We start from the raw sequence: 13913 nt of genomic DNA, 5'->3' as shown, positions 1-13913 counted from the left end.
ACAGAGAGAGAGACTACAAATGTTGCCTACGGCTTGTCATAAGAATAGCCTAATTCTTAAATTCAAGCCCACATAATTGTCTTTAAGATAAGGCCCAGCAACACGCGCGCATGTTCTTAATTTTCTTTTACACACTTTTTGCTGGCCAACCAGCTAGCCCAGGACCAGCCAACTGCCAATTGTTTAATGAGCTGCTCAGCTTCTATAATTGTTGTTGCTCAGCTTGTTGTTCCGGCTGTTGTGCTTTACTCATTTTCTCGCTGCTCTGGCAATAAGCAACGGAAACGAAACGGTTAGATAAGAGAATTTTGCACAAACTTGCTCATTTTAATGGAGAAACTTTTGCTGCCTTAGTTTGATTGCAAATACATACTTATGTATGCTACATGCTCGGCTCGCATCTCTCTGCTAAGTTGTGCGTTTTGTTCGTACAAGCGAACGCTTGAGCTTCCCAACTAGTACAACGTATAAAAATTTCTAAACAAGTCAGCAGCAGCAGCTTCCCATCTGCACTTGTTCATTTTAATTATTGTTCGCAACGAGTTGTCTCATTACGCTTACGCTTACCGTAAATTGAATGGAATACAATACATTGTGCAAGAGCAAGTACAAGTATAAGGTATTAATTAAAAACAACTTTAAGCTTTAGTTGCTTAGACTTTAATTAGCTGCAATTTTGTGTTAAGTTCCAATTACTCAGCTGGCCCCAATTGGAGTCACTGCTTGCAAGCAGCTTAAAAGTATGCAGCGTTTTATGTAAACTGCTTGCATGCATATTTATTGCCAATTATTAAATTAAGCAGAAATACTGCTTGCATTTGAGTATTGATTGCAATACGTTGGACGTTTGAAAACATTTCTGCTTAACTCATAATGCTGTCAGTCATTTTGTTTGCATATCATAAGCGTTAGCTGTTGCATTAAATTTCTGCGCAAATATTTCACGTCTTGTAAAATTAATGAGACGTAATAAATGTAGCGCCGCTGATAAAATGCAACTGTTTCAATATAATAACTGCGGGAGTGCTTGGCCAATTTATTTTAAATTATTTTACACAGCTTGGACGCGAAGATGGCATAAATGCAGTAGCCAAGGCTGTCAGCCATGCGTCAATTTGCTGAAAATATGATTTAATTGCCGCTGTTCATTTATTTAATGCCGCAATTACAAACAACACGGCTCACACCGTGTGAGGCACTACGAGGGGCAAATTAATTGCATTTAAGCTCATGAAAAAATAATGTGTAATGGAATTAATATCAACAATGTGTTTTTTCTTTACTTTCTTTCTATTTGCAGGTATGCGCGCTGTCCAAGCGGGTGCGGTTATATTCAAAAGCTCGGACATGCTGAAACTACAATGAGGCATGCAGCCAGTGGCGCTGCATCAGTCCAGCAACAACAACAACAATCACAATTTGGCTGGCAGCACTGCAATTAGCGCAAAGGCCGCAGCACCACAGAATATAATTGCAAATGCTGGGCTAAGCTACGAGGATGTGCTGAACGATGACTTTCAGTTCGATATGGATGGACACGATGTGATGGTGTTTCTGCATATACAAAAGACAGGCGGCACCTCGTTTGGGCGCCATCTGGTGCGCGATTTGGACTTGAAGGTAAGCTCAACGCAAAGCAGCTCAAGCAGTTCATTCATTTCTTTTGCTTTGCAGCGCCCCTGCGAGTGTCAGCGGCAGCGTAAGCGCTGCTACTGCTTTCGCCCACATCGCAATGAGAATTGGCTGTTCAGCAGATACTCCACAGGCTGGAAGTGTGGCCTGCATGCGGACTGGACCGAGCTAACCAGCTGCGTGGATGTGGAGCTGGACAAGAACGAAGGCGAAACAGCCAAGCGTCGTTATTTCTATATATCGCTGCTACGCGAACCGATCTCACGCTACATGTCCGAGTATCGACATGTGCGACGTGGCGCCACCTGGAAAGGCTCCAGGCATTGGTGCCTAGGACGTCAAGCTAGCGCTGTTGAGCTGCCGCCTTGCTACAAAGGCAAAGATTGGCTGGACGTTGACTTGGATCAGTTTGCTGGCTGCGATTCAAATCTAGCAGCCAACAGGCAAACGCGCATGCTGGCGGATCTGGCACTGGTGGGCTGCTACAACAAATCCTCAATGCCAGCGCATGAACGAGATCGGGTAATGTTAGCCAGCGCCAAGCGCAATTTGGCCGCCATGGCCTACTTTGGACTGACGGAATATCAAAAGGTAGGACCAACTTTTAAATCATTCAAACATTAAACTAATTGTTCTGTTCTTTAGATGTCCCAATACATATTCGAGGAAACCTTCAACCTGCGCTTTGCCATACCCTTTGAGCAGCACAATGCCACCATCTCAGCTACTGCTGTGCTCAATCTGCGTCCGGATCAGCGGCGACGCATTGAAAAGTTGAACAGCCTGGACATTGAGCTGTATGCATTTGCCAAGAATTTGCTGTTTCAACGGTAAGTCGTTCGTCCTTTTGATAAGCAAATCATCTTAGATTTCATATAATTAGTTTATGTGCAAACAAAGGTTCAACAACAAGTTGAACCGGACGCAGAAACCTGATCAGCGTCCCAGCCTCAGTCTAAGGTCGTTGACTGAGTTGCTTTGTTTCCAATGAGGGTGCGAAACCCTTTCAACGATCTTTCTTGCTTTGTATTGACGGCTACTGTTGCCTCACGTAGCAGACAAGCGCATTGTTGTTAACTCTAATGTTAGGCCAACGCTAATGGTTGCTTCTAGGTTCTTGGCGTCAGTTTTGGCGCATTGGAATTGCGTTTATGCTTGAACAGGCATGGGAAATTATCAAAAGGCAGCGCATTAGGCGGCGTGAATTAATGTGCTAATGACAGGCAAAAGGATATTTGATATGCACATGTTAGTTATTTGTCAGCTTGAGCAGGATATATGAAATGTATTTCCGCTGATGGTTGATGATCCTTTAAATAATAGTTGTAACTAATTGCAGCAAGGCTAAGGAATGCGAAATTTTATATTGTTATGGCTGCAGTCGCTGCATATTAATTGTCATTGCTGCTAGTTTAAATACAAAACAAGATTAAGTTGTTCTTAAATATGCAAAAGAATTTGTAGTACTAATAACTATTAAATTAAAAAGTAATAGCTGCTGTATCGAAGCAAAGACTATAAAATAATATAGAATATAGAATAGAATATTAGTATGATGTATCTAAGCAAAGGCTATAGAAGAATATGGACTAGAATAATCGAGAATATTGAATAGAATATTATTTTAATATAGAATAGTCTTTGAATGAAATTGTTGCTTCAATTGCAACTCTTACAAAATTAAGGGTTAACTTAGTATATAATTTATATTCTATGTAACATATATATATTTATGGCTAGAGAACCTTTTGGCAGTCCCTACGTATGAAAGATAAGACTGCCTTAAATTAAGCCTATAGCAAATAAATAAGCTGCTTATCTTTAAAGTTAAGCTACAAAGTGTTGCTTCATTTATTTGCGTATCTTAGCAAAAGCAAAAGTAAACATCAATATGCTAAGCAATCTATGCCTATATATTATATAAGCCAGCTGCCAGCCACTAACAAAGATAAGACTGCCTTTAAGCAAATATTATAGTCTACAAATCTTTCTTTGCTTTAAGTAAGCCTATAGTAAATAAATTCGCTACTTATCTTTAAAGTTAAGCTACAAAGTATTTCTTCATTTATTTGCAAATCTTAGCAAAAGCAAATGTAAACACATTATTTGATCAATATGCTATGCAATCTATTTATATAATATATAAAATCTACTTATATATAAAAAGAACAGCTGACAGCCACTATCAAAGATAAGCAAATATTGTAGTCTTCAAGTCTTTCTTTGCTTTAGGCAAACTTATAGCAAATAAATTAGCTATCTTCATAGATAAGCAGTAAACAAATTTTATATTTGTCATATACAAATTTGAGCCTATTCATATTTGCATTAACCTTGCAGCTGCTGCTATATGTTCGGGTCATGTGTTTATATAAACATCAGTTGAAACAGAGGGTTTGGTTTTGATAAGTGCGCAAAACAATTTAAACATTTGACACTTTTCATGCGTTTCAATCAAACTTTTTGGGCTGCGCGCATGCGTAGCTCGCAACTGAGTTTTCCACAGCGCAGTTTTCCTTTTAATGATGCGGGTAAATGCAATTTTATGCTGGCTGCCAGCTGTGTTACTGATTTTGGGGGCAAGTAACGGTTCAGAGCAGAGACAGCTGTGTGGCATAGACAGAGAGAGAGTCCAAAGGGATTGCAACATTTGCGCGCGCCAAATGAGAAGTGAAGGAAAAAGTTGATGTTGCTATATGTAGACAACAAGTAAATGTGCATCTTAAAGATAAGAAATGTGTGTGTTAATGTGTGTGTGTGTAATCACCACCAGCGCACAAGTAGCGCAGCGCACCCTTAATGCTTAGGGGTTGTTTTTTTCAGTTGCTCGTTGCGCTGTTTGCTTTTGCGTCGACGCAGCCGCGCAACGCTTCAGTTAGGTTTTGACAACGGAACGCGTAGGAACGCAACTTGAAACGTTTTACGTAAACGCGGGGCAGGCGGGTAACAGTGGGAAAAACTATTTATAATAACTGCACAGTGTAACTCAAAATTTTTAGTGTAACAGACAGACTAACGAAACTTTTTTAAATTTGTTAAACAATTTGTTGATTTACTACTCAAACGTTGAATTTGTGTTTGCTATTTGATTGTTTAACTATTTATACGCTTACGAAGAAGAAGAACAACAACATGTCCTTTTCCAAAGCAAAATTGAAGCGTTTTAATGATGTGGATGTGGTTTGTGGTTCGCCAGCTGGCGCGCTGGGCAACTCGAACAGCTCAGCAGGCTCAGCGGGCAGTGCCACGCCTACAACAACAGCAGCGACTGTAGCTGCGCCAGCACCAGAGCGTAAAGAGCAAATTGAAAAGTTCTTTAAGGATGCAGTGCGCTTTGCTTCGAGCTCCAAGGAGGCCAAAGAGTTTGCTATACCCAAAGAGGATAAAAAGTCAAAGGGGCTGCGACTGTTTCGCACGCCTTCGTTGCCGCAGCGGCTGCGCTTTCGTCCAGCTGCAAGTCATGCAGCGGATGCGTCCACAGCAAGCGGCGCCTCCACAGCAGCGTCCACACCGCTGCACTCGGCAACAACAACGCCGGTGAAGGAAGCCAAGTCAGCTAATCGTTTGAAGGGCAAGGAAGCGCTGCAGCAGGAAATACGCAACAAGAATGAGCTGATTGAAAGCTATCTAAGTCAGCTGGATGTGGTGCGTAGACATGTGGAGCAGCTCAAGGAAGCGGAGCAGCAAATGCGTGCGGAGCAAGAGCAAACCAATGCCAAGACAGATCAGATGATACAAGCGCTAACTGGCGAGAATTCGCAGCAGCGTGAGCACTGCAACAAGCTGGAGGAGCAGCTGGCACAGCTAAGCGAGCAGCATGAGCAGCAAGTGGAGGTGCTAATGGCTGAAAGCGAAGCCTACAAACTGTCCAATGAGCAGCTCCAAGCGACTGTGGCGGCAACAAACGAAATGAGCGACAAGCAGCAGCAGCAGCTAAAGCAGCAAATGAATGAAATGCAGACGCAGAACGCGCAATTGCTGGAGCAAGTGCAGCAGCTGCAGCAGCAAATAGAGCAGGACGCTTTGTCGTATGGCCAGGAGGCAAAGGTAGCGCAAACCGAGCTCGAGTGTTTGCGTGTGGAGCGCAATACGCTGAAGAACGATTTGGCCAACAAGTGCACGCTCATCCGAACGCTGCAGGATGAGCTGCTGGACAAGAGCTGCGAAATTGATGCGCACTGCGATACCATTAGGCAGCTGTGCCTGGAGCAGGCGAAGCACACCGAGCAGCAGCAGGCAGTGGCCAAAGTGCAGCAGCAGGTGGAGAATGAGCTGGAGAGCGCAGTGGAGCGTGAGAAGAGCTACTGGCGTGCGGAGCTGGACAAGCGTCAAAAGCTAGCGGAGAACGAATTGATTAAAATTGAGCTGGAGAAACAGGATGTGATGGTGCTGCTGGAGACCACCAACGATATGCTGCGCCAGCGCGACGAGAAGCTGCAAAAGTGCGAGGAGCAGCTGCACAATGGCATCGACTACTACATACAACTGAGCGATACGCTGCAGCAGCAGCTGGTGCAGCTCAAGCAGGACATGGCCAAGACCATAACCGAGAAGTACAATTATCAGCTGACGTTGAATAATACGCGCTCCACAGTCAACATATTGATGGAGCGTCTGAAGAAATCCGATGCAGATGTGGAGCGCCAGCAGTCAGAGCTGGAGTCAGTGCAGCTGGAAAAGGGCGCACTGGAGCAAAGTTATTTAACGCTGCAGTCCGATGCTGCGGCGCTGCGTCAGCAGCTCAGCGACACGCAGTCCACGCTGGAGCTGCTGCGCGCCTCTTCGAGTCAGCTGCAGTCAGAGGTAGCGTTGAAAGAGTCGATGCTGCATGAGCTGCTCGCCAGCGAGTCGGATACACTGGCCAAATTCAATAAGATTGCTAACTCGTTCCAGGAGCGCATCGATGGCGACGCGCAGCTGGCGCACTACGCCGAAATGTACAGCGAGCTGAAGCGCAAGGACGAAACGCGCGAACTCTACATGGCGGACATGAAGAAGGCGCTGGATGAGTTCGCCACAGTGCTGCAGTTTGCGCAGCTGGAGCTGGACAACAAGGAGCAGCTGCTGCTCAAAGTGCGCGAGGAATGCGAGCAGCTCAAGCTGGAGAACATTGCGCTAAAGTCGAAGCAGCAACCCACAGTGGCTATGCTAACGCCCAGCAAATCAAAGCTCAACACAACAGATCTAGAAAAAATTGAAGATTTGCTTATCGACTCGGAGCTGCGTGCTGAGTGCGACAAGATTACCAGCTGGCTGCTCAACTCCAGCGAGAAGTGCGTGCGCCAGGACAACAGCCAGGAGTACTGCGAGCTGCTGGCATGCAAATCGCCCAAAGCGCGCACGCCACGCACGCCGCACAGCCCACGCACGCCGCGCACACCGCGCACACCCAAAGCCACAGTTACGCCCAAGAAGTCGCTGCTGTTCGCCAGCGGCAAGGAGAACATGCCCAGTCCGCCACAGAAGCCGCAGCCGCTCAAGGCGCGCAATGTTTAGCGCAAGCAACTATTTTATACATTTAAATTAAACTACATTTAGCTAAGGCACAACTAACTTTTTGCATATGAAATACATTTTATATAAATGCTGAGCAAACGCAGTTAACTTGTTTTTGATTTGGTTCTTAGAGTTTTTCCCAGGCAGCAGCAGCGTTCCACCCTTGAGCGCTGATTGCTGCACGTGCGCACTCACTCAATGGGAACTTGAGCTAACTTTGTCGCCTGGCCGCACTTCCTTATCGAGTTGCTCAGCCGTAACGGAAGCAGGCGGGCCCAAGCAGCTGCAGCTGCGCGTTTGCTGCTGGGGTGACTTACGGGCTCATCAGCCAAGCTTTACCTCTACCTCTACCTTTAGCTCTACCTTTACCTTTTCCCTCTAAGTCGCACACAAGGGGCACAGCAGGCAGTTGTAAAATCTGCTGCGTCTCTTTGTCTTGGGTTAGTTTTCTTTGCATTCAGGTTTTTGCGTCAAACAATCGCTGCTTATGACCTTTGACATTTTGCGCTAACAAAGGCAGGCACAATTGCATGCACATACAGTCTTGCTTAAAATTGTGTGTACAGCTGCAGTTTATACAGCTGCAGCAGCAAACTACTTTGGCTTATGTAAGGGCATTTGGATTTGTCTTGTGCCACACAAGATCGCTTGAGGGGTTCAACCCAAGGGTTGCAAGCTTTACAAAAGGAAAGCATTTCCAAGTACAGTTTACATTTATTTTAGCTATTGTTAGCAGGTAGTCGATGCAAGCCACTTAATCTTTATTTTTTTTCGTTGCTTTACAGCTTCGAGCACCTGAAAGCGAAGGACACCAACTTTCAGCAGCGTTTCGCCAATCTGGGCAACATCTACTTCAAGCAGGGCGTGACGGAATTCAACTGGGATAGCAACATTGAGGATGCGATCAGCACAGATCATTGAACTCGATACCAAAAATTAATATAACGTTTTAGCTCTAAGTGCAAGACCCTCAATATCGTAACGAGAATCACATAATCTTAAGCGTGGAGGCAGCAGTATTGTATGCATTATATATAAACAACATAACTAAAAACAAAAGGACTTTAAACTAGTGTCTAAGTAATGTTAACAATTGGCAACGCGTTTGGCATACACTGCAATTAAAATTAGCTGCTCTCTGTCTCACTCATTAAACGTGCGAATAATATAATAATGCTAAGCTTACATTTATACTATATTTAGTTAATTTGACAGCACTCCAGACAACACACTAATTGTATATATAGAACACATTAAGCATTAATATTAAACTTAGCTGTTTGTTTTGTACACGCCATTATTAGTTTTAAAATTCGTATGTTTTTTTTTATTGTTGTGTAAAGCCAAATCTATATTAATTTCGAACCCAAAAATGCATTTAACTAATTTAATTCAATTTAATTTAATTAATTAGTGCAGCATGTAAATACCACAAATACAATTCAATCACATTGGCTATACAATTGCCTTTTATTTTGTACTGCACACACATGTAAATCGTTAATATTGTTAGCTGGCATAATTGTTTAAGACAATAAACCAATTGGTTGGAAAAACAAAACGCAACTTCAAACGAATATCGATACAAATTTGCAACAAATTTGCGCAGCCAACGAAATATTTATACAAGTATTTAACAAATTAAATTGAATCCAACAGCAGCAGCATAAACAAGCATTAATATATATAAATATATATACAAAGCGTTATATGAAGCGTGCCATTTTATAGCAAACAAACAACACACACACACACACATACGCAAATGTTTGACATCAGCATGACTTTGCAATAAACACACACACACACACACATTAAACTATTTACATTGAATTTGTTTGCAGCGTGTTGGAAATTAAGAACAAATTGCAATATTTAAAATATAATGCAGCTGGAAAGTTGAATAAATTCAGTAAATAATAAAAACAAATGCAGTTTTGTTATTAGGTGTGACACTTTGCTAGCGTTTACTGTACCAATTGTGACTGCGCGAATTCTTTTTTTAGCTTAACAACTTGTCGTCATCAAAAGGAGACATCGGTGATCAATTCGCACCCAATTTAAATCAGCAGCTAATCAGCAAAGCAAACATAAGCACAGCTTTCCGATATCGATCTCGAGTTCAGTCTGACGTTCAGTCAGCGTACGGCAAGCGCAGCAGCCAGTTACGCCGTAACATGTCCAGCTCCAGCGTTGATATTGTGCAACATGTTAGCGGCAACTTTGGGCGCTGGCAATTGCGCAGCATATTGCTAATCTTTCTGTGCAAAATACCCACCGCTTGGTTCATGGCCTGCATCATTTATACAGCGCCGTATCCACAGCGTGGTGAGCTCGTCTGTCGTCCCGCTGCTTGGAATGCTACGCAGACTCATCGCAGCACGGATCGGCTGTTTAGTGTGCAAGTTTGCAATGCCTATGCGCAGACGCTGTCGCGCAGCTTTGTGGCACGCTGGAATGTTAGCCAAACAGTTACGTTGCCCTGCGAGAAGATTGAGCACCACACGGAGTACAAATCGTTGATAACGCAGTTTGATTTAATTTGCTCGCGTCGTGTGCTGGTGGCAGTTACACAATCCTTTCATGCTCTGGGCGCTTTAATTGGTGGTCTGTTGGCTTATCAAGCGCTGCGCACGTAAGTTGCTTTCATCAGTTGCTTTATTCACTTATTAATTGTTTGCCTTGCAGCATTAGTCCGCGTCGTTTGATGCTGCTGGGCATGCTGGGGCAAATCTTCTGTGGCAATCTCACTGGCCTAGTGGACACTTATCAGCTGCATATTTATTTTCGCTGCCTTACCTCCCTTTGCTGCACACTCATGTACAGCGCTGGACTTTTCATACGTAAGCATAACAAAAGACTTAGACCACAAACTTGTCTAACTTGCAGCTGCTTTAGTTAACGACATTACTGCAGGCAAGGCGCGCATTTTGGTCACCACACTCTCGGAGCTGTTCTGGTCCATAGGTCTAGTGCTGCTGCCTGCCATTTCCATTTACTTTGATGATTGGAATCATCTGTATATAGCCATTAGCTCATCGCTACTTGTGCTTGTTTGGCTGCATCGCTGGATTACAGATGCGCCACGTTGGCTGCTGCGTCATCAGCGTGTGGAGCCTGCGCTGCGTCTGCTGCTTGAGTCGGCCACACTCAACAATCGCATGTTGCCTCTAACGCTGGATGTGCAGCTTACGCAATATGCTGCCACTTTGAGTGCCATGAAACCCGCTGGCTATTGCCAGATTTGGGATAAAGAAACCAAGCGCAAGCAGCTCATCTATATACACTTTATATGGGGCTGTGCTCAGGTGCTCTACAACATTATACTGCTCATGATACGCAGTCTGGGCGATTCGCAAGTTCATGTAAATACTGCAGCGCTTGCTTTTGCTGAAATGCTGGGACTCTTTATGGGTCTCTACTTCATATTGTATACAAGACGCTATTGGCGCTGGGCAGGCACGCTCATGATCTTCGCCGGACTGTGCACCTACTTGGTCTGGCTGTTGCCTGAAAGCGGTGCGTACTGCCTTTTGCTTCATCTTTTGCCCTTTCTGATTATCTTTATCATTGCAGAGCGCAATTCACGACGCGTGGGTCTGGAGCTTATCTTTTGGCTACTGCTTAAGTTTGCCAACGCAGCTTCTATAGCTGTGCTCAGCACCTGCACTGGCGAAATAGTTTCACCAGCCAAGCGCGGCATACTCATGCTCTCTGTTTTGAGCTTTGCACGCCTATGTTTGGTCTTCTCTCCGCTTTTGAGCACACTCACAGTCGTACATCGCCTGCTGCCCATTACGATCATTGCCACCTTGGGCTGGATCTATGGACTGGTTATGCGACTGCTCAATCGCTACTATTGGAGCACTGAGCATTCGCATATGGATCAAGTGCTCACACCCCAGACCTATCGACGCAACTCTGCCGTCATTCTCAGCCGCTGCAGCACCGACAGCTCCGATGTCAGCAGCTATAGCAATGAGCTCAAGCGCAGCTTTAAGCAGAACATGGCCGTCAGCATAGCGGAGCTCTGGCACATCAATTACTCCGCCAAGCCAGAGGGCACAACGCAAGAGGAGCTGCCCAAGTCGCAAAGCTTGCACAGCATTTAATAATTGCACTCCAATTGTAGCTATGACTTAATTTTTATATTATATACATAATGTTTCTTAATTAGCTTTAATTATTTTCAAATGGATGATTAACTATAAATAATATATTTATATACAACAACTATTTATTTGACAATCGACTGAGTCTCGTCCTATGAGTGCCAGATAACAAACATTTTGGAAATTATTGCTCAGCAGCTCTTGAGGCTATGCAACATTTTTTTCGTTGGGTGCAATGAGATTGCACCGTGCCTGGTTCTTGTCTTAGCTAATGTGGATCCTAAGAGTCTACCACACTTTTTGGTTTGGTTCTTGATGTAACACAAAAGTTATGAACAAATAATTAATAAAAATATGTGGTGTACTAAAATGAACTATTCTATACCCGACATGTTCAAGTAGGGAATCTGATTAAATGAGGAAGCAAATTATAAAAAACGACGTAAACACCAAGGCAGTTTTCTACAAAATTAGCATCTTTAATAAGCTTAGCGCAGCGAAATGGCGTCTGATTTCCAAGTTTCGTCCTTGTTAGGATTCGTGAGATGCATAGATAAAACTGCATTCAACTTGGAAAGTCAATTCGGATGCAATTTCGCTGAATTACGGCTTATCAGAAGGGCGGATATTTCACAAAATTTGTTTGTTAATTTACTATTTTGTTCATAACTTCGCCAAATAATTTTGATATGATACAATCTTATATTCATTTTAATTGTGCTTTCCACGCCAACATATTGACGTACAAGTATTTGATCGGATTTTTTTTTTAGCCGAGTGTATAGCTTGGCAGTTGTGAAATTAACAAAAACTACTCTTCGGCATTGGTTTTGTTGCTTAACTATGTCAAAACAATTCTATTTATTTATCGAGATTCAACGCATGTGCTTATTCTAGTATCTCATGAGTAAGTAAGCCTGGAACACCACTTCTGTGCGATTTTTTTTTGGCTGAGATATTTCTCACAGTTAGAAAGTGATAAGAAATGCAGCGGCTCATTTTGGCAAAAATTACAGGGTTAATTCACGTTTTGCCAAATATCGAACATACTTAGACTTTGGCACGTTTGAATGCAGGTTTATTTTATGCATCCACGAACGTCTAACAATGCTGAAACTCCGGCAATCGGATGCAATTTCGCTGAATTACGGTTATCAAAGTGGATTTTCACAAAATTTGTCTTGTTGATTTCTATGTTTGTTCACTTTCGCCAATAATTTTTATTGATCAATCTTTATTATTTTAATTGTGCTTTCCGCCACATATTGACGTACCAACGTATTGGATACGGATTTTTTTTAGCGGTTATAGCTGCAAGTTTAATTAACAAAACTTATCTTCAGCATTTGGTTTTGCTTGCATTAACTATGTCAAAAACATTTTTTTATTTCAAACACAACAGCATCTGTTTATTTAGTATCTCATGAGTAACCCTAAAAACATTTCTGTGCGATTTTTTTTGGCTGAGATATAGCTTCTCAAAGTTGAAAAAAAAGAAATGAAGGCGGCATCATTTTTGGAAAATTTACAGGGGTACACACGTTTTTTGCAAAATATCGAAAATCTCTTAGAATTTGCAGTTGAATTGCAGTTTTAATTACTTATGATCCCACGAGTCTAACAATACGAAAACTCCGTGCATCGGATGCATTTCGCTGAATTACGGCTTATCAAAGTTGCCAAAATATCGTCTTGTTATTTACTTTTTGGTTCATAACTTCGCCAAATACTTTTTATAATACAATCTTATAATCATTTTAATTGTGCTTTCCACGCCAACATATTGACGTACAAAGTATTTGGATCGGATTTTAGCAGAGTTATAGCTCTGCAAAGTTTGAAATTAACAAAAACTTACTCTTCAGCATTGGTTTTGGCTGCTGCTCTCAAAAATTTATTTTATTTATAAGCATGTCTGACTCTGCTTATTTAGTTCTCAATGAGTAAATTAAGCCTGAACACACTTTCTGCTGCGATTTTTTTGGCCTGAGAGATTGCCTCTCAAAGTTAGAGTGATAGAACTGAAGGCGGCATATTTTTGGCAAAATTTTTACAGGGGTTACATCACGTTTTTTGCCCAAAAGGATCGAAATCTTAGATTTTGCAAGTTTGAATAGCAGTTTTATTCTTTATGCATCCCACGTGTCTCCAATGCACGAAACTCCCAATCGGATGCAATTTCGCTGAATTACGGCTTATCAATGCGATATTTCACAAAAATTTGTCTTGTTAATTTACTATTTTGTTCTAACTTCGGCAATATGTTTTATATGATCATCTTATATTCATTTTAATTTGCTTTCCACGACACAATTGACGTACAAAGTATTGGATCGGTTTTTTAGCCGAGTTATAGCTCTGCAAATTTTGTTTATACATCAACAACCAAAGATTTTTGTCTGTACATCAGCAACCAAAGGTTGATTGTTGTTGTTTGTCTATACATCAACAACCAATGGTTGTTCTCTGTACATGAGAAACCAATTGTTTTTTATTTTCAAAAATACTTAATCTGCCAACTAACTTTTGTTTTAATTTCAAGCCTTGCTCAGCTTTAGAAAATGAAATCGAATTTGACTCTTCAATAGCTTTTAATGTTGGTGTGACGAATACAATTATAAGGAGTTTAAGTTATTGAGCGCTGAACCATATATACTTATTAATATAACGAAG

General features: G+C 42.3%; 3 protein-coding genes across 3 annotated transcripts; all 3 read left to right on the top strand.

Annotated features, from left to right (window-relative positions):
* Nucleotides 1-1335: 1335 nt before the first annotated feature.
* On the top strand, nucleotides 1336-8452 carry LOC108603933 (heparan-sulfate 6-O-sulfotransferase 3-B). Its single transcript, XM_033293956.1, has 4 exons — nucleotides 1336-1620; nucleotides 1675-2223; nucleotides 2278-2462; nucleotides 7914-8452. The coding sequence occupies exons 1-4, from the start codon at nucleotides 1369-1371 to the stop codon at nucleotides 8047-8049; spliced, it is 1122 nt and encodes a 373-aa protein (XP_033149847.1). The 5' UTR covers nucleotides 1336-1368; the 3' UTR covers nucleotides 8050-8452.
* Nucleotides 4689-7218, top strand: LOC108603932 (rootletin). The gene is made up of 2 exons (XM_017993127.2): nucleotides 4689-6435; nucleotides 6526-7218. Exons 1-2 carry the CDS (start codon nucleotides 4765-4767, stop codon nucleotides 7126-7128), a joined length of 2274 nt encoding a protein of 757 aa, XP_017848616.1. The 5' UTR covers nucleotides 4689-4764; the 3' UTR covers nucleotides 7129-7218.
* Nucleotides 8453-9217: 765 nt separating the features above from the next.
* LOC108602434 (solute carrier family 22 member 1) lies at nucleotides 9218-11301 on the top strand. Its single transcript, XM_017990555.2, has 4 exons — nucleotides 9218-9763; nucleotides 9817-9971; nucleotides 10027-10647; nucleotides 10705-11301. The coding sequence occupies exons 1-4, from the start codon at nucleotides 9306-9308 to the stop codon at nucleotides 11238-11240; spliced, it is 1770 nt and encodes a 589-aa protein (XP_017846044.1). The 5' UTR covers nucleotides 9218-9305; the 3' UTR covers nucleotides 11241-11301.
* Nucleotides 11302-13913: the final 2612 nt, after the last annotated feature.

This window comes from Drosophila busckii, chromosome 3R (genome assembly GCF_011750605.1).
Source record: "Drosophila busckii strain San Diego stock center, stock number 13000-0081.31 chromosome 3R, ASM1175060v1, whole genome shotgun sequence".
In the NCBI taxonomy this organism is placed as follows: domain Eukaryota; kingdom Metazoa; phylum Arthropoda; class Insecta; order Diptera; family Drosophilidae; genus Drosophila; species Drosophila busckii.
The sequence above is the reverse complement of the archived record's forward strand: the minus strand, read 5'-3'. Positions and strand labels throughout refer to the sequence as shown.

Bases quoted from the DNA above. Each gene is read 5' to 3' on its own strand.
- LOC108603933 (XM_033293956.1), top strand. From the start codon at position 1,369: ATGCAGCCAGTGGCGCTGCATCAGTCCAGCAACAACAACAACAATCAC. The intron at 2,224-2,277 runs GTAGGACCAACT...TCTGTTCTTTAG, and splicing joins GACTGACGGAATATCAAAAG to ATGTCCCAATACATATTCGA. The intron at 2,463-7,913 runs GTAAGTCGTTCG...GTTGCTTTACAG, and splicing joins AAGAATTTGCTGTTTCAACG to CTTCGAGCACCTGAAAGCGA.
- LOC108603932 (XM_017993127.2), top strand. From the start codon at position 4,765: ATGTCCTTTTCCAAAGCAAAATTGAAGCGTTTTAATGATGTGGATGTG. The intron at 6,436-6,525 runs GTAGCGTTGAAA...AACTCGTTCCAG, and splicing joins CGAGTCAGCTGCAGTCAGAG to GAGCGCATCGATGGCGACGC.
- LOC108602434 (XM_017990555.2), top strand. From the start codon at position 9,306: ATGTCCAGCTCCAGCGTTGATATTGTGCAACATGTTAGCGGCAACTTT. The intron at 9,764-9,816 runs GTAAGTTGCTTT...TTTGCCTTGCAG, and splicing joins GCTTATCAAGCGCTGCGCAC to CATTAGTCCGCGTCGTTTGA. The intron at 10,648-10,704 runs GTGCGTACTGCC...TTATCATTGCAG, and splicing joins CTGGCTGTTGCCTGAAAGCG to AGCGCAATTCACGACGCGTG.